Consider the following 24,955-nt stretch of genomic DNA (forward strand, 5'->3'; position numbering starts at 1 on the left):
CTCTTCATATGGATCAGAACTATTTCTGTTTTTTCTGTTCCCGTGGTGTGCTTCAGTCTGTGGGGTTGCAGAGTCCGACACGGACATGACTTAGTGACTGAACACCACCACAGTATGAATCAGGACCATTTCTGCTTCTGCCCTCCCCCCGTCACCCCCTGACGCCTCAACACAAACCAGGATCTCTTCTACTTCTGCATCCCATCCCCAGGGACACTACTCAGAAACTGTATGGAATCAAAGCTCACCCCAGAGATAGCTATGGGCATCGTTCCTATGCTACCAGCCAGCACCAATCACACTTTGGAGCCTGAGCTGGAGAATCGACCTGGCAACCTCTCTGGGACAACCTGCCACAAAACTGCCCACATCTAGTTCCAACTGGTCACCAGGGTGCCTCTTTCTAACAGCATCCATAACATCCACCCCTGCAGTGATCATCAAAGTAATGAAAACTCAGAAGGAGGAACAAGCTTAGGAGAGCAGAGGGGATGGGGCAGAGTGAGATTCCTAGCAGGTCCTTGATTGGTGACAAGTGTTTCCTCCAGACCCTGCTGTACCTTGCCTGTAAGAAGGACAGGATCAGTTACTGCAGGATTGGTGGGGAGTCCCGTGGGCCACCTTTCCAGGGCTGGAGGTGGACCTGAGTCAGGGCTCTGTCCCTCCCACACAGTGTCTGAATCTGTGGCTCTGACCAGGTTGGGGGGAGGGTGGGTATAACAGGCCCATAGTGACTCATTAAGGTTTCTGCCTCATCCCAGGGGCTCCTGGTGGCGTGAATGTGGTGCCAAGTGGATTGGTTGGCACCTTTGCCCTCCCAGTGACAGTAACAGGGCCCTGGGGTACTGTGTGGGAGTGACTATCATGTAGGCTCCTCCAAAGCCCTGGGGCTATCACACCAGCCCCCAGAAACAGCCAGAGCCAGCAACTACAAAAATAAAAGAGTTTATTTCCTATCCAAAAGTGAGCCCAGGGTGGTGGGTGGTAAAGGAGAGCTGGAAACCAGGGTGCATATTCGAGAAGGCCCTGAGTGAGACCATGTTGGAAGGGGGAGAACAGGCATGGCTGAGGTCTAGGGGTGGGGGAGGGGAAGGTGTGCTGCTGGGACTGTTTCAGGTTGCTGGCAGCAGAAGAGACCACTTTCAGTGTTGGCCTGCAGAGAGACAGAAACAGAGATGTGGACAGGCCCCAGGCCCAGGGGTAGAAATAGACATTACTTGACCTGAAAGGCACCCACTGGGGCAAAGGAACCTGGAAGCACACTCTAAGGCAGGGATTACAAACTCAGATACCAACAGAGATCAGATAAAGAATTCAAAGGAGGGAAGCTAGCTAGGTGTCAGGAAATGATCAAGGAACCTGGGGACTGCAAAGACATGGAGGATGCAGGCCTCATCCAAAGAGGACAGCTCCCCCGCCCCCACCAACTAATTATTGCCAGGTGCAATATTGGTCCAGAATTGCCAGATCTCTGTAATTTGTTTAGAGAAGCTGGAATATCTGGATTTTTTTTTTTTTTTTTTTTCTGTGCTGGGTCTTAGTTGCAGCATGTGGGGTCCAGTTCCCTGGCCAGGGATTGAACGAACCAGGGCCCCCTGCATTGGGAGTGCGGAGTCTTAACCACTGGACTGCCAGGGAAGTTCCCAGAATATCTGGATTTTTATGTGAACTTTCCTGATTTTGAATATGGCAACTCATTCGTATTTTGGAAAAAAAAAAATGCTGTGCGAGTCAAAGAATATCATTGGTTCATTTCCTATGTGGGCTGTGGGCTAAAGTGAGCCCCTCCACCTTGGGCTGATGGTGGGAGGCCTGAGAAGTCTTGGGTTACTCAAATGTCAGTCAGGGGACTTCCCAGTGGTTAGGACTCCCGTCTCCAGCAGAGACCTGGGGGCTGGGACAAAAGACCTCACAGTATTACTAGCCATTGCCGCATTGGAATCTCTTGCTGTAGACACCAAGATCCTGCCTGCTCTTTCCTCAGTCTTCATTTCCTAGACTGGATCTGGGGCCCTTCCCCTACCCCACCCCCATCTCTACCTGCCTCCAGGTCCTGGGGAGAAAGCCAGACATCTCATCTGCCCAGCTTAATGGGCACTGCGGTCCATCTCATGCCTGTTGGGTTCCATGGCCTCAGGTGGCTCCCCTCACAGAGGAGAATAGAGGAAGGTTTGGGAAAAGGGAAGAGTCACAAGTGACCAGACTTGGTTAAAAAAGGTCAGAGAATCCAGAGCCAACCAGACCCGCTGGTGGCTGCTGACCCAAGGCAGGAGGCCAAGGGGCCCAGCCCCTCCCTGGACGGCAGGCAGCAGCGCCCACCCCAGACAGGCCTGGGCCCGTGGCCAGTGTCAGTGGATCGTGTCTGACCTGGACCGGAAGCTGTGCCTCATGAGGCTTGAGTTCGAAGGCGGGGCCTCTGGCACTGGGGAGGGTCCCAGAGGGTCAGGCTCGGAGAGGTAGGGGGACCGTACAGAGGGTCTCAGGTCAGGGTGGGCAGCCCCCATCTCTGCTGTCCCCACACTGGCCGGGCAGTGGACCTCAGCCCGAGTAGTATCGTGGAGGCCAGGTGGTGGTCCGGACATATAAGGAGAACTGCACGGAGGCCTCTGAAGTGGGCAAGGAGGGTGTGGGGGCCAAGCTGAGACTGTTGGGTGGCCCGGGGGACCCAGTCTGGCCTGCAGCAGGCCCATCATGTGTCGAAGTTCCTGGCTAAGCTGAGACACTTCTCGGTTGAGACGGGAAATCTGTTGAAAACACATCACATTGTCTCCCAGGTGCCACAACAGTCAATACCCTCCCGAGGTGTGCTCCCCTCCCCAGTTTACAAAGTGCTTTCATATCCACTCTCTGCTCGTGGCCACCCTCCGAAGAAGACAGGACAGGGGTTATTTTTGTCTAGATGTAAATACCCCAGCCTCTTTCCAAAAAAGGATTTGGGATGACAGCTATTGCTATTCCCACCCCCTCACCCCTGCCACGCACACACTTTTATAAGATGTAGAAGAATGTGCTCAAAGAAGCTGCACAGCTGTGAAGTGACAGACGCAGGCTTACTCTCAGGTGATACATCACAGGAGCTCAAGTGTCTATTCAGCATTTTTCAAATTTCAGGAACTACAGAATCAACTGAAAAACTTGTCAAAATGCCGATTTCTGGGCCCCACCCCAGACATTCCAAATTGGGTGAGGCCCAGGAATCCACATTTTAACAGGTTCTCTGGATAATGTTGGTCTCTGAAGCTGGGGGACCACTGGTCTAGAACTGCCAGCTGAAGCAAGACTGACCTTGAATCCCACAGAACCAGGGCTGGCCCCACCCAGGTGCACCCCTGGGGATGCCTGATGTTTATCAGAACCCAGGGAAGGCCCATTCCCGAGGGCTGGGCCTGGCTGCGCTGTGGATGTGGCTTTGAGATCCCTGAGGGGGAGGTGGAGACACAGTCTCAGCAAACAGGATCTGGGGCTCTTTCCCTAAAGGATTCAGATGGGAGGGTCCAGGCCTCCCAGGTTATGCCCCACAGTCCTCTGCCCAGACAGGTGGTGGTGGGGATGGGAAGGAGATGGGGAGGGAAAGACTGGAGCATGTGACTTGGTGGGGGTAGAGGGAATGGCCCCTGCAGGAGCAAATCCCTTGTCAGTGGAGAGGCCCTTTTTTTCCCGGCCAGACCTCCTGAGTCAGCTGGAAGGCAGGGATGCAGCCCTCCCTGAGTACTTATAACCTGCTAGGGATCAACCGGGCATGTATGCGCCCTCATCTCATGCATACGAGATGGGAAGAACCATCTCCCCATTTTCAGATGAGGAGATTGAAGTTCAGAGTGGTTGTGGGGCTTGCCCAAGGTCACACAGCTAACACGAATATCTGAAATCAGGACTTTGGCTCCAAACGCTTTGCAATGCTGTTCTATGAGGCACATCCCTGATCCCAAGGTTGGAGGAGAGGAACGGACCCCAACTAACCTCCTGGTTCAGTCTGCAGACCTTTTCCTTCACCTCCTCAGCTTCAGGGGTGGCTTCCTGGCTGGAAATGGGCCCTGCAGACAGAGTGGGAAGAAGGGATGTTGGGTGAGTGCAGGGAGCTTGAGTCTGCAGCCTGGGCTGGGCCCTTCCTGTCACTGGGCACGCCGAGAGCAAGGGCAGAGGAAGCTCTGGGGTCAGGATGATGGGAAACCCAAGCTCCTCAGGCTGGTTTTGAGGCCATATCACTTCCCCAACAGCTCCCCCCCCAACCCACCTCCCACCCACCCCCAGCTCTAGGCACGAAGTTTCTCCTTGGAATCTGAACACAACCACTCTTCTGATCATGCCTGTGTGCCTTTCACTAACTGCCTTGTTCCACAACTCAAACTCCTACCCACCCTTTAAGGCCCACTTCAAGTGTCCCTCCTCTAAAAAGGAGAGTTAGAGGCTCCCTCCTCTCCCACCGAGGAGCCCCGTTCTTGTCATGGCTCTTAGTACTCTGATCTGGAACCATTCGTCTGAGAACACAGGTATTGCCTCCACTAGACTGGGCACTTGCTAATTGTGGGCCAGGTCTGGTTCATCTGTATGTTCCTAGCAGAGCACCCAGCAGCTGGTAGGCCCTTACTATGGTGGGGTGGGTGGATGGATGGATGGATGGATGGATGGGTGACTGAGTTGAAGTCCACTGTTGGCCCTTACCTATAGGAAGGGCCTGTGAGCGAGATCTAGGGTGCTCAGGCCTCCTGCTGAACCGGAACGTAGTGGCCTCTGCCGTGCTGCCAGAGTCCTCAATGCCATCCACTATCCTGGGATGGAGGCAGTGGTCATCAGTCCCGCGGGCAGAGAGTAAGGGCCAGAGCAGGGCAGAGCAGGCAGAGGGTGAAAGGGGCTGCAGCACCAGGGAGCTGGGGAGGAGCAGCCGTCACAGAGGGGTGGGGTTGCAAGCTGTGGTGGATCAGGAAGGGCGGGGTGGAGCACTGGTCAGAATGCTAGGGACAGAGCCCAGAGAAGGTTCTGGAAGCCAGCAGGGGTATAGGGAAGGCAGAGGAGGCTGGCATCTCACCGGGGACTGAGGTCCGGAGGTCCAAAGGTTCCCAGTGGGGGAATGAGAAGCTGGGGGGGCTTCCAGGCAGCAGAGCCCCTGGGGGGGCCATGAGGGGAGGGGCTGTGGCCCCGGCCAGCCAGGGCAGGGGAAGGGGCTGGGGACAGGGAAGGAGAGGAGACAAGGGCTGAGAAAGGGGGCAGCTCCTCCCCCAAGAGGCTGACCAGGGAGCCCCGGGGCCGCGCTGGACTGAGGTTGGGCAGCAGGATGGGCCGCCGGGGCCTGGGACCACCGCCAGGCTCGGCCCCAGCCTCGGCCTCTGTGACAGATGGCTGGGTCTTGTCTGAGGAGGAGCCCAGGCTATCCGAGCGGGGCTGTGGGCAGAGGATGCAGCCGATGTCACAGGGCAATGGACAAGGGGCCCCTAAAGTAAGCAACAGCCTCCACTGGCATTGCCGCCCCCCATCGCCTCTCCCTTCACCCTGGAGCCGGGCAGTCAAGGAAAGGTGCACCCCCCCTGCACCCCCGCCTCTGCGTGTGACTTCAACCCTACCCAGGAAGGATGCGTTACCTGGGAGAGGCGAGGGGACCGGGAAAAGCGGCAGAGGCCCTGCGGGGACACAAGGGGTTCTGGCTGACTCATACCTCCCCACTCCCCCAGGGCAGCACCTCCCAGTCCCGCCCATCAGAACAGTGGGGTTGGAGAATGTGAGGCCTTTTTGTGGAACTGAGTCAGAGATACCCCCAACTCCGACTCAGACAACTCCTGAGTGGCAACAGAAGTCTGAAAAGCAGTAAAAGACCAAGGTCTAGGGTGTAAACTACAGATTTGGCCCAGAGCCTAAACCAAAAATGGGCCCGGGAAACATTTGCTGAGTGGAGCAGAGGAAGCCCCAGGGGAGGAGACCAGTCCAAGGGGGGAGGGAATTGATGGAGGAGGAGCACACGGAGGGGATTGTTTTCAAAGTGGGGGTCCTTTGAGGAGTCTGGATTCAGCAGAAGGGGGACCAACAGGAGGTGTGTCAGTTGAGTTGGAAGTAGAGTTGGTGAGAGATGACCCATGGGGTTGGGTGATGGTCCATGGCGTAGGGTCAGTGGGTTGAAGATGTTAAGTATGGCGGGGCAATGGAAGGGGTGCCCAGGGTTGAGAGATGATGTTTTCAGGGTGGAAGGAATTCATGAGGCTCTCTCTGGGGCTAAGGGAGGGTCTACTTTGAAGGAGGTGACCTCGGAGGAGGTGGAGGCCATAGGGGTCTACATACATTGGTCTCAGAGCCGTGACGCAGGTTGAAGGTGAGGTCCCGGGGCAGGCCAGCCCGGAAGGCAGCTCCATACTCAGGATAGAGCCTCAGGACCTCAGCCAGCCCTTGGCTGCTCAGCTGCTGCAGGCCACAGTAGGTGAGTGCCTTCACGTCAGCACTGGTCTTCAGCACGCAGCTTGGAGCTGTGCCTGACCCAGGCTCGGGGATATCTGCCCCAATCAGGTCTCCTTTTCCTGTGGGTGAGGGATAGGGACAGTCAGCTAGGGCAGAGGATATTAGTGGATGTGAGAGATGGTCAGTGTGTTTGAAGGATGGTTGAAGGTGGGTCAGTCAATGGAATTGGAGGAAATAATCAATGGAGTTGGCAGGTCGGTGGAGAATGGCTGGTGAAGTTGGGAGACAGTCAGTTGGGGATGTCAGTAAGGCTGGAGGAATGATCCATGGAATTGGATGATCAATACAGAATGGCCAGAGGGGTCAGTTAAAGGGTAGTGGGTCAGTGGAGTTGAAAGTTGATGGAGAAGGGTCAGGGGAGTTGCGAGACAGTATGGTGGGAAAGTTGATTTGGGGGGACAGTCACTGGGGAAGGGTTGATGGGTTCAGGGATGGCCAATGGGATGAGGAAAGGGTCTGAGGGGAATGGTCAAAAAGGGATGGTGGTAGGTGCTGGGACTGAGAGAGCGTACTCCTTTGCCAGAACACCAGCTATCCAGTCCCTAGATTCCTGGCCCCTCGCATAGGCCTTTGGGAGAAGGTTCCAGGGTACGGAGAAGGTGGAGGTGGGATCCTCACCTAGGATGGCCAGCACCATGTTGTCACGGAGCACCTCCAGCGAGCCGGAGCAGACGTAGTAGTGCGCCTGCAGGGCATCCCCGCGGCGCAGCAGGTATTCGCCAGGAGCGCAGAATGAGGTCTTGATGTGCAGGGAGAGGGCCCGCAGACAGCCCCTGCTCGCTGCTCCAAACAGCGGCAGCTGCAGGATCTCCCGATTCAGGTGCATAGCAATATCAGCTCTCAGCTCGTCTGGGAAGTCACGCAGTAACTGCATAAGGGGCAAAGGTCATTCTGGCCATTTCCCCCGGCAGCAGCTACTTGAGCTCTATAGATGTGTTGAGCTATCTTCAAGGACAGAGCTCTAATTACCCATTTCTGACCTTCAGGGAGACCTCTGTGTGTCTCATCTCAGTTTGACCTCCCAACGCAAGTCATGGGGCAGAGACTAGATCTTCTATCTGTCCACTGCCCATGGCTACACACACTGGTCACACACACACACATCCTAGTTACTCAACCCCGCATGTGCACGGACCATCCCTGGTGGGTCAGCCTTCAAGCCAGGAGACTAGAAGTCAGCTCTGCATAAATCCCTGTGGGCTCTAGACAAACCCTTTCCTCTCTCTAGGCCTCAGTGTCCCCATCTGTAAAATGCAGGGTTACACTAGAGCTTGGATGTTAGCAGTGACCTCTTGGGGCGAACTTAACGTTCATGGTTCTACCCTCATCTCCTGGAGCCCCTTGGCCACTCAGGCTTGCTGACCTCTCCCTTTTGTTCCACTCGCTTCCTTCAGGCTCCTCTTCCTCAGCCAACCTACTTCCTCAGCTCTCCTCTTAGTTTATACACTCTCCCTGCATCATAGCGACCAGCGCCATGACTTTCCCCCCTTCCCTGTGAATCTGGAGCCCTACCTCTGGGTCCAGACCTGTGTGTTCAACTACCCATGGGCAGCCTCCACCTGGGTCCCCCACAGGCATGACACCCTCATCATGGCCCAACCCTGACCTCTCAGTTTCACCCCTAAATCCAATCTTCCCTGGGTAATGCCTCCATCCTACCCTTTGGTCGAAGCCAGAAACCCGGGAATCCCTTTGAGCTTCTTTCCTGCAACCCGCTGATCACCAAGTCCCAAGACTCCTGCTCTCAGAAGTACCTCCTGGGGGACTTTCCTGGTGGTCCAGTGGATAGGACTCCATACTCTCAATGCAGGGGGCCAGGGCTTGAATCCCTGATGGGGGAACTAAGATCCCACACGCCACAACTAAGCCCGCAAGCACTCCTACGCCACCGCGACTTCAGAGCCCATGCGCTTCAAGTAGAGAATCCTGTGGACCACAACAAAGACCCAGTGCAGCCAAAATAAATAATGAAAAAAAAGACTTTCTGGATCTGCGGGTGACTCCTGAGCCTAAAAATGTGGTAGGACAAAATCTAAATCCAAGGCCATCCCTGAGTTGGGCCTGCCCCCTCCCAAGCCCCTCTCTCCACCCTCTGCCGCTCCTTCCTCTGCAGTGCTCACACACCCTTTCCTGAAAACTCGCTGAACTACTTTCAGTTCCCTGAACTTGTCCTGCTCTTTGGCGTCAGTAGTTCCAGACCTGTGTTCCTACTGCTCTTTCTGCCTGGAATGGCCTTCTGGTGGCAGGCCAGTTTCCTTCTTGTCCTTCACGATGTTCACTTTTCTGTGCCACCTCCCCTGACACTTCGAGTTTCAGACACAATGATGGCGCTGCCACCCACTCTCTCCAGTAGAGTCCCATTCACTGCGTAACTCTTTGTTTATCAGGCTGTCTCCCTCACCAGGCTGCTGTCTCCCTGAGGGTAAGGGCTGAGGGTAATCCAGGACTCCTGTGTCCAGCACAGAGGCTGGCCCAAGCAGATGCTCGACCATGGCATTAGCCACGTGTAAAGGAAAAGGGATGTGGACTCCGGTAGGTGTGTGTCCTTGTGAACATCATTTCGTTTCCCTGCAGTCCATTTGCTTCCATCTCAAACCCTGAGAGGCCTCGACCCCATTCCCAGCTCCTGCACCTCTACGCTGCAGGTACAGGGCGCCCCCCAGCCACTCACTACCTCGTTGGCGTCAATGCCGCTGTTGACCGCCCACGTGGTCTGGAAGTACTCGAGCATGCGCTGCTTGAGCGGCCGTGGTAGGCGGTGCACACGGATGAAGTCCTTGAGGTCCTTCATGCGGCTGTGGTAGAGCGAGCGGCGCGAGTACATGCGCTGGATGATGGCCGTCACGTTCCCGAATACCACGGCGTGCATCAGCGCTGTGGCGCGCAGCGGGCAGTCAGGGGTGGCTACCCCTCTGGCCTCCGCCCCTCCCCCGGCCCTCCACAGCGAGCCCGCTGCCCTGGACCAGTCTCTGGGCTCCTGGGGAGGGGCAGGAGAGCCAGAGGGCCCCTGAGTGCCTACCTGATGCCAGGTTCTGGGTTTGGGGCAGGGAATAGCAGGTGGTCCTGAGACGGGTCACACCTGATGCTTCTCTCATGCCCAACCAACCCCATTAGGCCATGAACTTGGGCTTCCCATCCCTTTCGCAAGCAACCCTCCAGTTTGTGGCCGTTCCCCCCAAGGCCAGCATGTAGTAGGTGCTGAGCAAACATCTATGAACGAATGTCCTCCCAGTGTCTGGTCATGGGTGGACACCTTGCCTTCTCTGGGTCTCAGTTTCCCCATCTGCACGCTGGGCTTGGTAGGCCCCGCCTCACCGCCTATGAGCATGGTGCAGATGGAGAAGATCTTCTCGGCGTCAGTGTTGGCGCACACGTTGCCGAAGCCCACGCTCGTGAGGCTGCTCAGCGTGAAGTAGAGCGCGGCGATGTAGGCGCTGCGCCGCGACGGGCCGCCAGCTGAGCCGTTGACATAGGGCACTTCCAGCCGCTTGCCCAGCTCGTGCAACCAGCCTAGCGGGTGGAGGGATGCAAGGAGCCCCGGCTGCCCGAGCAGTGGAGAATGGGGTTTCCCTGAGCTGTCTGCACTTGACCTTGGGTCAGGGGACTATTTACAGAGGTGAGGGGAGGTTTGCACAGGAAATGTGAGGAGCAGCTGGTGTCTGGGCCTCCCGGCCCTGAAGTGGTTACAGTTGCAATTCAAGGCTACCAGCTCCCTACACTGCAGACTGTTTAGGGGCCCCTTCCATTCTTTAAGAGTTTATAAGTACTTCCTGTGCACAAGGAGCTGGGACTTGATGGCCTATTTGATTGCATGTTTATTGGAGGGATGGAGGAATATGGGGTGGGGGCAGGGTCCTGATTGGGGTGGGGGTGTCAGCTTGGGGGCCTGCCTGGACAGGGCAGGAGAATGGGTAGTTGGTGAAAGCCTGGGGGTCAGTGGCTCACCGATGTCCCAGAGCAGGGGGTCGTTGGCCTCCATCTCCCGGCGCCCGATGACATACCAGACGCAGGCCATCCAGTGGGCAAGGAGCGCAAAGACCGACATGAGCAGCGTGAGCACCACGGCACTGCACTGCGAGTACCGCTCCAGCTTCTGCAGCAACCGCAGCAGCCGCAGCAGCCTCACGGTCTTCAGCAGGTGCACCAGCGATGTCTGCAGAGTGGGCGCAGCAGGGGAGGCTGTCAGCAGGCCCCGCAACGTTCCCCCCTCCCCCAGGTGCCCTGGAGCTAGGGAAGGCTGCCTGAGGGAAAGGATCCTTGCTGTGCTGAGAAGGTGACCAGGAAATGCAAGGGGGACAGGATGATACTAAAACTAATCATGGGGACTTCCCTAGCGGCCCAGTGGTTAGGACTCTGCACTTCTACTGCAGGGGGCGAGAGGTCAATTCCTGGTCAGGGAACTAAGATTCAACAAGCCATGCAGTGCGGCGACCAATACAACAACAACAACACAACCCTAATAATGGCTAACAGCAAGTACTATGTGGGTCAGGCACTGGGCTAAACAACTGTAATCCTCGTAAAAACAGACAAACGTACGCCTTCAGTCCAATTTTCGTCACCATTCTCAGTGTGCAGATGAGTATACTAGGGTTCAGAGAGGCTGGTGACTTGCTCAAGGGCACAGACCAAGGAAATCATGGAGCTGGGATTCAAATCTGAGTTGACACCAGAGTCCATTTTGTGCTATACTGCCTCTTAGCACCTTGGCTGGTAAAAGGGCAAGTCAGAGGCAGGACATGGAGAAGGCAATGGCACCCCACGTCAGTACTCTTGCCTGGAAAATCCCAGGGACGGAGGAGCCTGGAAGGCTGCAGTCCACGGGGTTGTGAAGAGTCAGACACGACTGAGCGACTTCACTTTCACTTTTCACTTTCATGTATTGGAGAAGGAAATGGCGACCCACTCCAGTGTTCTTGCCTGGAGAATCCCAGGGACGGGGGAGCCTGGTGGGCTGCCATCTCTGGGGTCGCACAGAGTCAGACACGACTGAAGCGACTTAGCAGCAGCAGCAGCAGCAGCAGAGGCAGGACAACAGACATAATGATCTCTGGTCCTTGCTCAAAGCCCCCAGTGTCTTAAGTACAATCAGCTGTGGACAAGGGAAGGTTTAGGGACCTCATCCCTTATGGATCAGCTACAGCTGGGATGCTGAGAGAAGGAGAGCAGGGTACTTAGACTGTGAGGCCCCAGCCCTTGCAGGGTTTGGTGGGAGTTGCTGAAGTTAGTCAGGGTCCTGTAAGGGTTAGCTGGTATTAACTATGACTGTTTTGGTTGTGTTTTGATAAGCCCTTCCAGTCTTGGACATGATACGCAGGTGGGAGCTTATGTTCTCACTGCTGTGGCTGGGGCAGCCTGGAGGCTAGGGCGGGGGCTCTGGGGTAGCACATGTGGAACTTTGTATGAAGGCCCCTCACTGTCCCTTCAGGGGCTTCCAGGAGCATCCCCCCTGGCCCTACACAGCTCCTGAGTCACATGCCATTTTCTCTAATTTTAGACAAAGGAGTTGGAAAGGAGGTGACTCTGATGGACCCTCTCCAGAGTTTAGGAGCTTCCCAGGGAGCTCAGTGGTAAAGTATCTGCCGACCAATGCAAGAGACTCAGGCTCAATCTCTGGGTCAGGAAGATCCCCTGGAGAAGGAAATGGGAAACTATTCTAGTATTCTTGCCTGGAGAATTCCATGGACAGAGGAACCTGGCAGGCTACAGTCCATGGGGTCTCAAAGAGGCAGACACAACTTAGCTACTGAACACGCACTTCAGGGTTTAATGCCTGCCCCTAGCTCTCAGAGCTCCTGACTCCAACCTTGAGTTCTTCAAGGCTTCCCCTTGTCACCTACCCCTGGGCCCTACTCCCTTGGGGCCCTCCTTTCCTCGTTGGACCAGGATGTCTCAGGCCTGGTTCCTTCAAGTCCATGGCTCTGCCAGTGCCTACTTAGCCTCCATCTTTGCTCTGCTTCCCTCTAGCCCCAGCATGGCTCCTCCTCCCTCCTTGTGCCAGGCCATCCACTCAGGTACACTGGTTTCCTGGGAAGCAGGGTGGCATGCTGGAAAGAATTCTAGACCGGGAGTCTAGGGACCTGGTTCTAGTCTCTTGTCTGCCATTGCTAGCTGTGTGACTTTCAACAAGCCACTCAACCTCTCTGAGCCTCTGCATCTACCTCTGAGAAAGAGAGATATGAGAATCTTCCCTGAAAGGTTACTGTGAGGCTCCTACGTGATGATGTGTGAAAGAACTTAGAAAACTGTAAAGTACTCCTGACGCTACCGGAGAAGGGGGGACTGCCTGGTGGGCACAAACCAGGTGGGGATGCACCCAGGGGAGAAGTGGGGAGCTCCACTTGGAAGGGCCAGAGCCTCAGGGCAGACACACCCACATGCACGTGTGTGGGAGCATGCACACACGTGTACACAGCCAGGAGAAGAGGCCCACAGCCCGTTGGCGGCTAGTTAAATCCGGCTGCGTGTAGGTGGTTTCCCGCTATAGCTGAGTGTGGCAGGCAGAGGAGCACACGGGGAGACTGCTCTCCACCTCCCCACTCAAGGGGGTCTGGGGACACAGGGTGGGACTCCCTCTCCCTGGGCCATAGAAGACCTAGTATCTGCCGGCTGGGTGCAGAGCTGACCACTGAGGGCACCTCCAGGCAGTTCTGGGACTCTCTGCCTCCAAGTCCGCCCCGCAGCCTCTACCTCCTCATCTTGGCTTGCTACGTTCCCCCTAAATGTTCCCTCTCCTGTCTCCTGCCAGCTGGGGCCTATTCTGTCTAGGGTCTAGCTCAGCTCTCACCTCCTCCCTCGGGAACCCTTCCTAGACCACGCCAGCCTCTGCCCAACTGCCATGCTTTGGCTTCCTCGCAACAGCCAGATTTCAGATCAGTTTTGTGGGAGCCTGTGTTCCAGCCTGGAATCCCAAGGTTGGTTAGTTCTGCGTCCAGCCCCTGTGCAGCACTACCTGGGCCCTGTCTTGCAGTCCATTCACCTCTTCTGCTTCTGCTGTCTCCACCAGCTTAGCTGCCGAGTAGCTGAATCCTTATCCCTCTCCTCCACAGTGACCATGCCTTACACAGTGCTTTGCAGACAGCTAAATGCTCATCCGTTGTTTGTTAAATAAAAATGTGAAAAGTGCCACTCATTTGGCTGCAGACCAATGCCGCCTTGGTAGCCCTAGTTAGATTTTCATTTGTCTCAGCTTCCCTCAGAGACTGTGAGCTGAACTCCCCAAGAAGGCAGATGCTCTTGGATCCTTCTTGGTTTCTAGTGCTGGGCTCTGCCCATCACAGATGCCTGGCAAATATTCGCTGATGACTGAGTCTGGGACTGAGGTGGGTCCCTTAATGGGAGATGCTGTGTTGAAGTTGCCAGGCTAGGCTGCAAGGCAGGACAGGGTTCACTCACCACGGTGATGTTGAAGACGTAAAGCAGGTCAAAAGGTAGAGCAGCAATAAGGTCAACAAAGAACCAGGTGGCCAGATAGTGGAGGCCAATGGAACGCGGAGCAGAGACCACCTGGCCAGACTGGGACACATAGGTGGTGCGGAAGTTCAGGATGATATCTGGGGATGCAAGAAGCTGTTACTAAGGGTCCTTGGCCAAGGTACCTTGGGTAAGACTCAGAATAGTGTTGGAGGCAGGGATGGGGATGATAGATTGGGCTTCAGACTGGTTCTTAAAAGAGGAGAGGTCTAAAGGCTGAAGGCTCCAAGAATCAGGGGTAGGGTTCATGGACCATGAGGACATAAAGACCCAGAAATGGGTGGGCTCTAAATATCTGGATCTGGCAAGCCCAGGATGAAACGAGGCTTGGGTGAGTGGGTCCCTCCAGCCCACCCACCAGGGTACGTGGGGCAGAGGGTCTAACCCAGGATGAAGAGCATCTCCACGGCGATGTCGCTGACAAGGGTGTGTCGGGACGTGATGGGGGTGTCATCATCACCCGAGAAGCAGACGTTGTAGGGGACAGTGACCGCAACATAGAAGGTGGCAAGGAGGATGAGGCCATCCCAGACGGCTTTGGGGACGCTGTAGTGGAGGAGGAGGCAGCGGGACCCCCCCACGGAGGCCACCTTGTATTCGGGCACTGATGGCTTTGGCTCAAACACGTTCTAAGAGGAGAGGGGTGGTGGTTGGGGACACTTGGGGGAAAGAGGAGCCAAAGCTGGGGGAGGGACAGGTAAGGAATGGGGAAAGGGGTGGAGTGGGCACTGCAAGCACAACCACAAGAGGATGTAGAACGTGCAGGAGATGGGGTTTGGCAGCTGCCACCTGACACTTCCTTCCTCTGCTAACTTACTGCTCTTTGGAATCACTCACATTTTGTGTGTGTGTGTGTGTGTGCGCGAAAGGTTTCTAAGGTTTGACCTTTACCCTTCTTGAGAAGGTGATTATGACCAGTCAGACAATGCCCTAGCTTGAGGGGTCACTAGCTTCTCCCTCAAGATCCTCTTGGGTTCTAGGGATGCAGTGGAGGATAAATATATCCCAGGGGCAAGGGGAGGCTGGCATGGCATACCCCATTCCCTGTTGCCATAACAGTCTGCTCAGGTTGGAGACCCATGGATTCATCAGGGTCCTAGGAATGGTACACAGGGTCAGATGTCAGACCCCAATGGGGGCTTTCACCCTGGGACCACTAACGTGGTTTCATACCCCCCACGAGGTAACCCTAAGACCCAAAGGTGGGTGATGTAATTGCTGCTACAGCCCCACCTTTGTGGCATCATCAGAGCAGGGTAATGTCAATCACAAGGAAGCAAGGAAGAGGGGGATGAAAGGAGACATGGGGGAACACAGGATAGAGCAGAGAGCCATATGTGAGGAACGGCATACAAAGGAACAAGCCACTGGAGGAAGATTGGACAGACAGGGAAACAGGGACACAGTAGCAAGGGTGCCTCAGAAACATGTCTGGGAGATGCTGGGGTGGAGATTGGACTCACATTGGTTTTCATGCCTCCCTGGCCCCGGCGGCCAAAGTGGCCGGTCAGTCGGTGTAGGACAGTACGGCTCTGCCTCCTGGCAGATCGAAGTCTTGAGCTGGCTCCCCTCCTGCCAAGGGAGTTTTCTGTTGGGAAGAAGGGTACGGCAATAAGTGGGGGCACATCCATGAGGCTGAGTAGGGAAAGGGCTTGGGTGCCCTTGGGCAAGGGCTTCTGACCATTCACGCCATCTCCCCAGAGTTGCAGCCTTGAGGTTACCATGATTACTATCGCCATGGCCTCCTGGGGGGCCAAGTCCTGGGCCTCCGCTCTGAGTGATGTCCTTGAAGGAGAAGAGGAAAAGTACGACCTCCCCCATCTCATTCTTGATGGGCATCATGTCCAGGAGGCACCAAAATGCTGAGCCTGCAGGTGTGGAGAGGTAAGAGGAGGAGGGTGAGCAGCCCATGGCATCTCCTTCTCTCTCATCCCTCTTTGTTCCTGGGCATAATCAAAGGGCTTGGCCAAGGATTAGAGCTGGAAAGCCCAGAGATGTTGTCAGCCGTCGCCTTCACCTTCCTGATGGGAAAACTATGGCTCAGAGAGGGTCAGGGATACATTCAGTGCCACACGGTCAGCTTGTGGCAGTGTGGGGACCAGCAACCAGGTTTCCGCTGTCCCAAGTGGACTCTGGGTAAGGTCTGGGGTCTGGGCAGGACGGCAGGGCAGGCGGATCCCCTCACCATCCTTTCGGTAGAAGCAGATTTCAGCGCGGTGCTCCTGATGGCCCTCCAGAGCCTTGTGCAGCCTCTGCAGGGCTGGCTCACTGGTCTCTGGACCGTACAGGAAGCGGCAGCTGCAGGTTTTCTGCATGACCTCGGTGCGGCCGTAGCCTGTGAGCTCGCAGAAGCCGTCGGAACAGTAGACAATGGGAAAGCCCCGTGGGCCCTGTGCGTTAGCCAGCAGGAAGTTGCTGTCTGTGGGAAGAAGGGGTTAAGGTCAGGCCAAGGCCAAGAGGGGAGCTCAGATTCCAGGTGAGCCATACCTCCCCCAAGCTGAGGTCAGAGATCCTAGAGACAGGAGCTTCCCAGGTTTCCATGGGATTCCTGGATCCCCTTTGGGATATCCTGAAATGAGAGTAAGAAGAGATAGAGCAAAAGGACCAGGACTTAAGGGTGGCCTGGAACTGGAACAGGGTAGTCTAGGGGGTTGGAAAAGGAACTCCAAGAGGTCATGACTTCTGCCTTGAAGCTGATGAGCTGTTACTGTAGGCAGCAGCACAGCATGGTGAGTAAGAGCATGGGCTCCAGCACCCTATCCCTACCACTTGCTGACTGTATAACTTTGAACAAGTTAATGAACTCCTCTGGGCCTCAGCTTCCTTATCTGAAAAGTGAGGGATTATATATCTTCCTCAAAATGTTTGGTGTGAGTTACATGGGTTACCTGGGAAGAGCAAATCCTGGCACATAGTAAGTGCTACACTGAGAAGGTGAAATGATGCCCCACATTTGCCCAGCTTTCAAAGCACAATCCATAGCTGCTATCCTGGATAAGGCAGAGATTCTGGCATTATCACACCCATTTTACTGATAGGAAACCAAAAAGCAGAGGTTATCCAAACTCACAGAGTTTATTATCCAGTCTCCTTTGTGGAGGGAGGAAGACAGTGATGAATAGCATCCTCATTCCCTGCCTTCCAGGAAAAGTCCTCTTTTTAGCATCCCTTAGCTAAGTTCAGGGGGTCTATCCCAGTTCTCAAAGTTTGACAGGCTTGAGCAATGAAGTTGTGGCTCCAGCAAACCCAGCAACAGAACCTGAGCTGGCTCCCCTCCAGTCCCACTGGGTGGGAGGCCTCAGGGGGGCTCGGTAGGCCATCTAGGGATCGTCTCAGCTGAAGGAAGGGATCTGAGAAGAATCAGTCCTGGGGTGCTAGGAGGGGTGAATGTCTGGGGATGGAGCAGCTGATGAGGATACTGAAGGTGCCTGGGAGGTGCTGGGCCCTAGGCAAGCAGCCTCTTTCTTCCATCCCAGGTCCGTTGCCCGGGTGACAGGCACTATGGAAACAAGGGAGGTGTGTGTGGGGGCAGGGTGGGGAGGAGGGTAGGGCCCCGGCGGCTGTTTCCTCCCTCAGGTACCGCTCCCCCTACCTTCCAGATCTCAGCCGGGGTGTCCGAATCGGGCAAGGGGAGATGGTTCAGTTCCAAAGTAGGAAAAGGGAATGGCGGGAGAAGAGGAGGGGGAAGCAGGATGGTGGCTGTCCAAGGTGCTGAACCTGGAACTCAAGCTCGGTTGGGAGGGCCCGCAGTTCTCTCCCTTACATAGACCACCCCCTGCCTTCCTGCCATACCTCCCCCAGACAGGGACGCGCTACAATTTGGGGGTGTCTGACCTTAATCCAAGCTGGGTCCTGCAAAAGTCTGACCTTTTTTATGTCTCTCTCTTTTATTTTTTTCTGGGGGAAGGAGATGCTGCAGTCGGGGAGCAGACCCCAAAGCACCTGGCCACTTCGTCTCACCTCCGCGTCTTGGATACTCCCGTACACGCCCCCAGCAGAGCCCTGCCCGAGAGTGGGCGGCTCTCAAGAACTCCTCCGCTTTTCCGCACAAAGAACCTTTCCTGCCTCCTGTCACACACCCCCAACCTTGGCTGCCCGCACTCTTGGTCCTCTCCGCGTCTCCCCTCCCAGGGCGCTGCCAGTCCTGCTCCTTTACTGGGGCTCTGGGAGTTCCTAGACCCTCCTAGCCCATTCTCCTCATCATATTCAGGAGACCCACGCAAGCGCCAAAGGAGACTTGACCTCTAGCTCGAACCCTCAGCTCCAGCCTCCACCCCACTCACGCGTGCCGTCGAAGCGGGTGGCGATGGTGTCCAGGAAGGTGTTCTGCGGGGCCAGCAACCCCTTCATGACCGGCATGGCCTCGCGGCGCAGATTCCAGGCGCAGCGCTGGGGGCGTTCAGCGCGGCCGTGCCGGAGGGGGCGCGCTGCCGGCGGGGCCGGGGCGCCCCATGCGCCCGCCTGCCTCTTCCCCTCCCTCTAGGCGCCGCCGCCGCCGCCGCCTCTCTGTTCCAAACCGAGTAGCTTTCCGTTTGTCTCGGCGCCGCCTCGGTCCCCCCACCTCCCCACGGGCCAGGTTCTTTCCCTAGGGCTCGCCCGGAGCCCGCCACGTGGCCCCGCACGGGGAGGGGCCGCCAGCGACACCCTCACTCCCCTCCGCTGCCCTCCTCTGGCTGGGGAGCGGCCCACGCGTGTCTCTCCCGCAGAGAATTTGGGACACGCCCACCCGAGGCCGAAGCGCCAAGGGATGGGGCGGAGCTTGAATGACAGACACGCCCACCTTCCAGGGTGGCCACGCCCCCACGCGTGTTTCCCTGGCGGCTCCTTGTGTCTCCTCCCCTCGGGTTCCCCCTCTAGCCGCCCACGCTGGGACTCTTGTCTGGTTCACAGCGCCGCCTGCTGGAGTTGGGATATCTCGCAGCAACCTCAGCTTCCTGCGCTCCAGTATGAGACAGCAAAGAGTTAAAGAGGTTAGTTTTGCCGGTGGAGGATCGATGAGAGGGCAGGAAACTCAAATGCTAGAATACTTAACCGTCATTTGTGCCTTAGCTTGCATAGGGTACCCTGGCTAACTCTGCCTCTAACCTCAGCAGGATGGATGAAAAGATCTCTGGAGTCCACTGGGTAGAAATCCCAGCTCTGCCGCTTTCTAATTGTGTGACTCAGCCTCCAGCAGCATCACTTTCTTTACCTGTCAAATGGAGCTAATAATTTTTACCTAGTATGGTTGTGTGAATTTAATAGCATAATGCATATCGTTGGCACACAATGTGTTGGAGAGCAATTGCCTCCTTATTCGTCCCCTCTTCCTATCATTCTGATTTAACCCTCCTTCTCTCTGCAAGCATTCAAGTGGAAGAGAGGTTGGAGGTAAATCTGGGGCTGAGAAAGATGGTTTCAAGGTGAGCAGTCAGTTTATAAATCCCCAAAGTGCACCGGTGGACTTTGTTCTTCATCTTCCCCAAAACGAAACCAGTGCAGCAAGAAGGACCCAGGTGAGACCAGACACGGGACTTTTCACTATGGAAGCAGAAAATTACTGTGGCAGCTGAGTGTGGTGGCTTAGGGTGGCTGCTTCCTGGGGGGGGGGGGGGGAACAGCTAAAGCCAATGACAAAGGGAAGATGGGCTGGGGAGAGGGCAGGCCAGGGCTCCTCACCCTCACCCCAAATCTGAGCTGGGCGTTATCTGGGACGTTATATGCTAAAAAGTGCCACATCTTTCTGCACCTCTACTTTTGGGTTTTAGTTTCCTAGGGCTGCTGTAACAAAGTACCACAAGCTGGGTGACTTAAACAACAGAAATCTGTTGTTTCCGTTCTGGAGGCTGAAAAGTCCAAGACCAAAATGACTGCAGGGTTGGCTCCTTTTGAAGGCTTTGGATGAATATTTGTTGCATGCCTATTTTCTAGCTTCTGGTGGCTTATTGGCACTTTTTGGCATGTAGATCCATCATCTATCTCTGCCTTCATGTTCACATGGATTCTCCTCGTGTGCATTTGTGTCCAAATCCCCCCTTTTTATAAGGACACGTCATATTGGATTAGAGGCTCACCCTACTCCAGTATGATAGTTTTTTTTTTCAGTATGACTGAATTTTAACTAATTTCATCCACAAAGACTATTTCCAAATAAGGTCATGTTCTGAAGTGCTGGGGGTTAGGACTTCAAATGTAAATGGGGAAGGGGGAGGGGTTGCACAATTCAACTTGTCACAGGTGTGTTCCGTTGAAATTGCTGGAAAAATCTTGCCTCATCCCTGCTTAAGAACTTCTCCTGACTCTCAGCTACCTACAGAATAAAGTGCAAAGCCTGATGATCTGTGAGGGCTTTCACAATCTGGGCTGCACAAGCCTAATTGCCGCCCCTTCAGTGCCTCACCGCTCCCCCAAACGCCCTGTACCACACTGTAGCCCTGTGGAAGATTCCTGTTGAACTTCACATTCCCTGCCTTTTCGGCGGGCGCGGCTCCCTCCTTCCCAGCCGCATCCCGCTCCTCTGCTTGCACTTTCCTCCGCGTTTCTCAGGAAAGGCCTGGCGATTCAGAATGACTGGTGGAGCACCGAGGACCGTGTCTGCCCCCATTCTCCCCTCCTAGCACTCACATATGCGGTTCTCACCGCTCTCCAGGGCCTTGCACAGTTTCTTGCCCTAAGAGCGCCCACCCGAGAAGTGGTTCAAAGACTCCCAAACCAAACTCCAGGTTTTCCGGCTCTTTACGGTTCGAAAGACTCTCACGCCCCCTGGAGGGCGGGACGCGACCGCACAGGGACAGAGAGCAGCCACACTAACAGACTTTATTCCCCTTTTTCCTGCGAGCTGACACTTTTTTTTTTTTACCCCTGCAGGGGTGAGGGAGGGGCCAGGGTAGGGCCAGGACTGGACCCGAGCGAGAGCTCAGACCCCGGACCGTCCCCCAGGAGCCACGGACGAGGCGGCCTCAGAGGGACACCGGCGGCCGGAGCAGGGGCGCAGCTCTGGCTCTGCGCCTGCGCGGCGGCCCATGGTCAGGATGCCTGCCGCGTGGTTGCCGCTGGCCTGCAGGAGGCGCTGCAGCCGGCCCTGGAGACCCGGGGGCCCCGGCCGCCGCTTGCCCAGCGTGAGGATGCCGGCCGCGTGATTGCCCGCTCCGTGCAGCAGCTCGTAGAGGCGGCAGGAGCACGTCTTCTGACGGCAGCAGTCGGGCAGGGGCTGCGCGGCCGCCCCAGGTGACAGCAGCGCGGGGGGCAGCAACAGTAGCAGGAGCAGCAGCGTCACGGTGGCCCAGGAGACCTAAGGAAAGCGGAGACCGGGCGCTGAGAGTCGCCCGCATGCCAGCCCCTACGTCCGGGTCCTGCCCAGCTGGCTCCGCGCCCCCTCGTGGCCGGCGCTTCTCACTCGATGTCGCCTGGCTTTCCTGCCTCGGTTCAAAGCTGTCTGAAGGGCTCTGTCTGAGACGACTGAGCGACTGAACTGACTGACTGACCTTAAGATCCAGCAGAGCATCTCCTCCAGTAACCTCTTTGAAACCCCCTGGGCAGAATGAATCTCTCTCTCCTCTGGGTGCCGTTAGTCCCTTGTACCCTCATTAGGGCGCTGACCACTCCATTTGAAACAGGCGTCTGAATCTGCCCCAGAAGTTTATGGAGACTTTGCTCAGGGAAACAGAAGCCCCATTTATCCGCTCCTCCTCCCCACAGAGGGCAAACACTGGAAAATCAAGGACTGGCAGGATCCAGATTGTTGTTTTGACTGCCTGCTCCCTTAGGGGAAACGATTCTGTGGGTTTGGACCCGTTTCCTATCCTTCATGGGGCACAACGTCCTCACTTGTAAACTGGGTATTAAGTAATTCCTACTGTGCAGGGTTGCTGGGAGGATGAGATAAGATGACAGGTGCAAATTGCACCTGATACATAGTAAAAGCTCGATAAACATGAACTCTTAGGAGAACAGGGCATAGTCCAGTGTTAGCTAAGGAAGATTCTCTGTCAAGGGTCCACCCTGCATCCTGCTTCAGAACCCATATAGTTTAAAGACACTTTCAACCTTCCTTCTAGCTCCCGAGCAAGCATTCTCACTGTCCCCTGTCTCATTGCCCCTAAGTCACCCCTCCATCCCTGGGTCTTTACCTTTGTAGAGGAAGGATTCATGGTGTCTGGAGCTCAGAGTTGGGTAGCCGGGAAAGGTGTCATCTGCAGTGGTCCGAATAGCCAGGATCTTTGAGGCTGTCAACTGCAACTCACTGGCAGGAGCCTGGGGTTTATAGTGCTCAGAGGTGGTAGGCGGGAAAGGGGGAGAGATGGGTGCTTGCATCTACTCCGGGAACAGACAAAGGCAAGTCTAAGATTAGCCTCCCGCAGGAGTGCCGTCTCCAGGCTGGGCCCCAGGAATGACCGCCAAGGTGATCAGAGTCTTGAGTTGGATCTCTGTGCCTCTGGTCCCCCGCCTTGTCTGTCTGCCTGCTCCCTGGAGATGGGGCGGTCTCCAGGCACTAATGAGGCCACCTTGCTCCTAGGAATCTGGGAGCACAAAAGAGGTCTTGCCTGGGGGCTGGTGTGGGACAATGCACAGGGGGAGCCGCTAATTAAGGGCAGGAAAGGAAGCAGTCGTGAGACCCACCCTCCATAGGATGTGTGTGTCTGGGGGAGGGCAGCCAGGCAACAGCCTCTCTCCCCTGCTCCTGTCTGTACCCCCGGGGCCTTTATGCTTCAGGGCCTTCTTCCTCTGTGGAAAAGGTGTTTTAGCTGACTTTCCCTCCCCTCTGGCTCTTCTTCCTTCTGCCCAGTCCACCAACCTCTAAGATGGAGAACCTTGAAAAGCCACTCCTGGGCAGTGGGAGGACACCAGCCAAAACTTGATGTTATCCTTCCATCTCCCCAGCTTTCTACCTGGTTGGGCTGCCTCAACGGGATGGATTGAGTCCCATCCCACCATTGGCAGGAGGAGAGCCACCATGGGGAGGAGGACACGTGCTATCTCTAGGCTGGAGTTTCTCTTATCTAGGGCACTGTCTACTGAGCACCGGTTCAGTGCCAAGATCTGCTCTGGGCGCTGGAGCGACAGAGTGCATAGGACACTGCCTGGTTTTCTTTTTAAAAAAAACATAATTTATTATTATTATTAATTTATTGGCTGCACTGGGGCTTCCCAGGTGGCACTGTGGCAAAGAATCTGCCTGCCAATGCAGGAGACATGGGTTGGATCCCTGGGTCGGGAACATCCCCGACCCCGGAGTAGGAAGTGGCAACAACCCACTCCAGTATTCTTGCCTGGAAAATTCCATGGCCAGAGGAGCCTGGCGGACTAGAGTTTGTGGGGCTGCAAAGAGTCAGACATCACTGACTAAGTAAGCATGCATAGGCTGCACTGGGTTTTCATTGCTGCGCACGGGCTTTCTATAGTTGGGTGCTGGGCAGTGGGCTACTCTTTGTCTCTCTGTTGCAGTGCTTGGGCTTCTCATTTCGGTGACTTCTCTTGTTGCAGAGCATTGGCTCTAGGCATGTGGGTTTCAGTAGCTGCAACTTGCAGGCTCAGTAGTTGTGGTTCATGGGGTTAGTTGCTCTGCTGCATGTGAAATCTTCCTGCACCAGAGATTGAACCCATGTCCCCTGCATTGGCAGACAGATTCTTACTCACTGGACCACCAGGGAAGCCCTGACCCAGTTATGCTGGGCAGTGACCCAGCAAAAGTATAGCTCAATGAAGAGAGGACTCTGCAAAAGCCTTCCGTGAAAAGTCGGTTTCCATCAAGTAAGCTTGGGACAGAAGGCTTTCCCCAGAAGGGACAGCCTGAGCGGAGACCTAGAGGTGACCGTGTTATACTCATTCAGGAAGCAGGGTGTGGTCCACTGATCACAACTTCTCTTAGAAGAGAGATGTGGCTGGACAGGTAAGTGAGGTCAGAGTGGGTCAAAGGGTCTTATCAGCTAAGCTGATTAGTCTTGATTGCACAGATGCTGGGGGGGCTATGGGAGGATTTTAGCAGTAAGGAGTCATGGGCTGAGGTGGGGGCCAGGCAGGTAAGAGCAGGGGGCTGGATTTGGGGTGTGGAATCCAGAAGTGGAAAATTCTTAAAGAGATGAGAATACCAGACCACCTTATCTGCCTCCTGAGAAATGTGTATGCAGGTCAAGAAGCAACAGTTAGAACTGGACATGGAACAACAGACTGGTTCCAAATTAGGAAAGGAGTACGTCAAGGCTGTATATAGTCACTCTGCTTATTTAATTTCTATACAGAATACATCATGCAAAATGCCAGGCTAGATGAAGCACAAGCTGGAATCAAGATTGCCTGGAGAAATATTAATAATCCCAGATATGCAGATAACACCACCCTTATGGCAGAAAACAAAGAGGAACTAACAAGCCTCTTGAAAGTGAAAGAGGAGAGTGAAAAAGCTGGCTTAAACTCAACATTCAAAACACTAAGATCATGGCATCCAGTCCCATCACTTCATGGCAAATAGATGGGGAAATAATGAAAACAGTGACACCTTATCTTCTTGGGCTCCAAAATCACTACAGATGTTGACTGCAGCCATGAAATTAAAAGATGCTTGTTCCTTGGAAGAAAAGCTATGACAAACCTAGACAGCATATTAAAAAGCAGAGACATTACTTTGCCAACAAAGGTCCATCTAGTCAAAGCTATGGTTTTTCCAGTAGTCATGTATGGATGTGAGAATTGGATCATAAAGAAAGCTGAGCCGAAGAATTGATGCTTTTGAACTATGGTGTTGGAGAAGACTCTTGAGAGTCCCTTGGACTGCAAGGGGATCCAACCAGTCCCTCCTAAAGGAAATCAGTCCTGAATATTCATTGGAAGGACTGATGCTGAAGCTGAAACTCCAATACTTTGGCCACCTGATGGGAAGAACTGACTCACTGGAAAATACCCTGATGCTGGGAAAGATTGAAGACGGGAGGAGAAGGGGACGACAGAAGATGAGATAGTTGGATGGCATCACCAACTCGATAGACATGAGTTTGAGCAAGTTCCAGGAGTTGGTGATGGACACGGAAGCCTGGTACCCTGCAGTCCATGGGGTTGCAAAGAGTTG

General features: G+C 55.1%; 2 protein-coding genes across 2 annotated transcripts; both read right to left on the minus strand.

Moving 5' to 3' along the window:
• Window positions 1–1,022: 1,022 nt before the first annotated feature.
• Window positions 1,023–18,642, minus strand: KCNH4 (potassium voltage-gated channel subfamily H member 4). Its single transcript, XM_005899237.3, has 16 exons — window positions 18,198–18,642; window positions 16,100–16,333; window positions 15,636–15,782; window positions 15,378–15,502; window positions 14,300–14,543; window positions 13,837–13,994; window positions 10,387–10,594; window positions 9,757–9,951; window positions 9,116–9,315; window positions 7,060–7,309; window positions 6,268–6,500; window positions 5,577–5,615; window positions 5,027–5,379; window positions 4,663–4,769; window positions 3,961–4,034; window positions 1,023–2,744 (listed from the first exon to the last, which is right to left on the minus strand). The coding sequence occupies exons 1-16, from the start codon at window positions 18,271–18,273 to the stop codon at window positions 2,349–2,351; spliced, it is 3,039 nt and encodes a 1,012-aa protein (XP_005899299.2). The 5' UTR covers window positions 18,274–18,642; the 3' UTR covers window positions 1,023–2,348.
• Window positions 18,643–20,744: 2,102 nt separating this feature from the next.
• Window positions 20,745–22,467, minus strand: HCRT (hypocretin neuropeptide precursor). Its single transcript, XM_005899211.2, has 2 exons — window positions 22,023–22,467; window positions 20,745–21,184 (listed from the first exon to the last, which is right to left on the minus strand). The coding sequence occupies exons 1-2, from the start codon at window positions 22,041–22,043 to the stop codon at window positions 20,810–20,812; spliced, it is 396 nt and encodes a 131-aa protein (XP_005899273.1). The 5' UTR covers window positions 22,044–22,467; the 3' UTR covers window positions 20,745–20,809.
• Window positions 22,468–24,955: the final 2,488 nt, after the last annotated feature.

The sequence above is a fragment of the Bos mutus genome, chromosome 19, assembly GCF_027580195.1.
Source record: "Bos mutus isolate GX-2022 chromosome 19, NWIPB_WYAK_1.1, whole genome shotgun sequence".
Taxonomy (NCBI): Eukaryota; Metazoa; Chordata; class Mammalia; order Artiodactyla; family Bovidae; genus Bos; species Bos mutus.

Coding starts and splice junctions, on each gene's coding strand:
- HCRT (XM_005899211.2), bottom strand. CDS start 22,043: ATGAATCCTTCCTCTACAAAG. Junction 21,185..22,022: donor TGAATCCTTCCTCTACAAAG/GTAAAGACCCAG, acceptor CGCTTTCCTTAG/GTCTCCTGGGCCACCGTGAC.
- KCNH4 (XM_005899237.3), bottom strand. CDS start 18,273: ATGCCGGTCATGAAGGGGTTGCTGGCCCCGCAGAACACCTTCCTGGAC. Junction 10,595..13,836: donor ACGTCTTCAACATCACCGTG/GTGAGTGAACCC, acceptor CCCACTCTGCAG/ACATCGCTGGTGCACCTGCT. Junction 9,952..10,386: donor CCCCCTGCTCTGGGACATCG/GTGAGCCACTGA, acceptor TCCACCCGCTAG/GCTGGTTGCACGAGCTGGGC.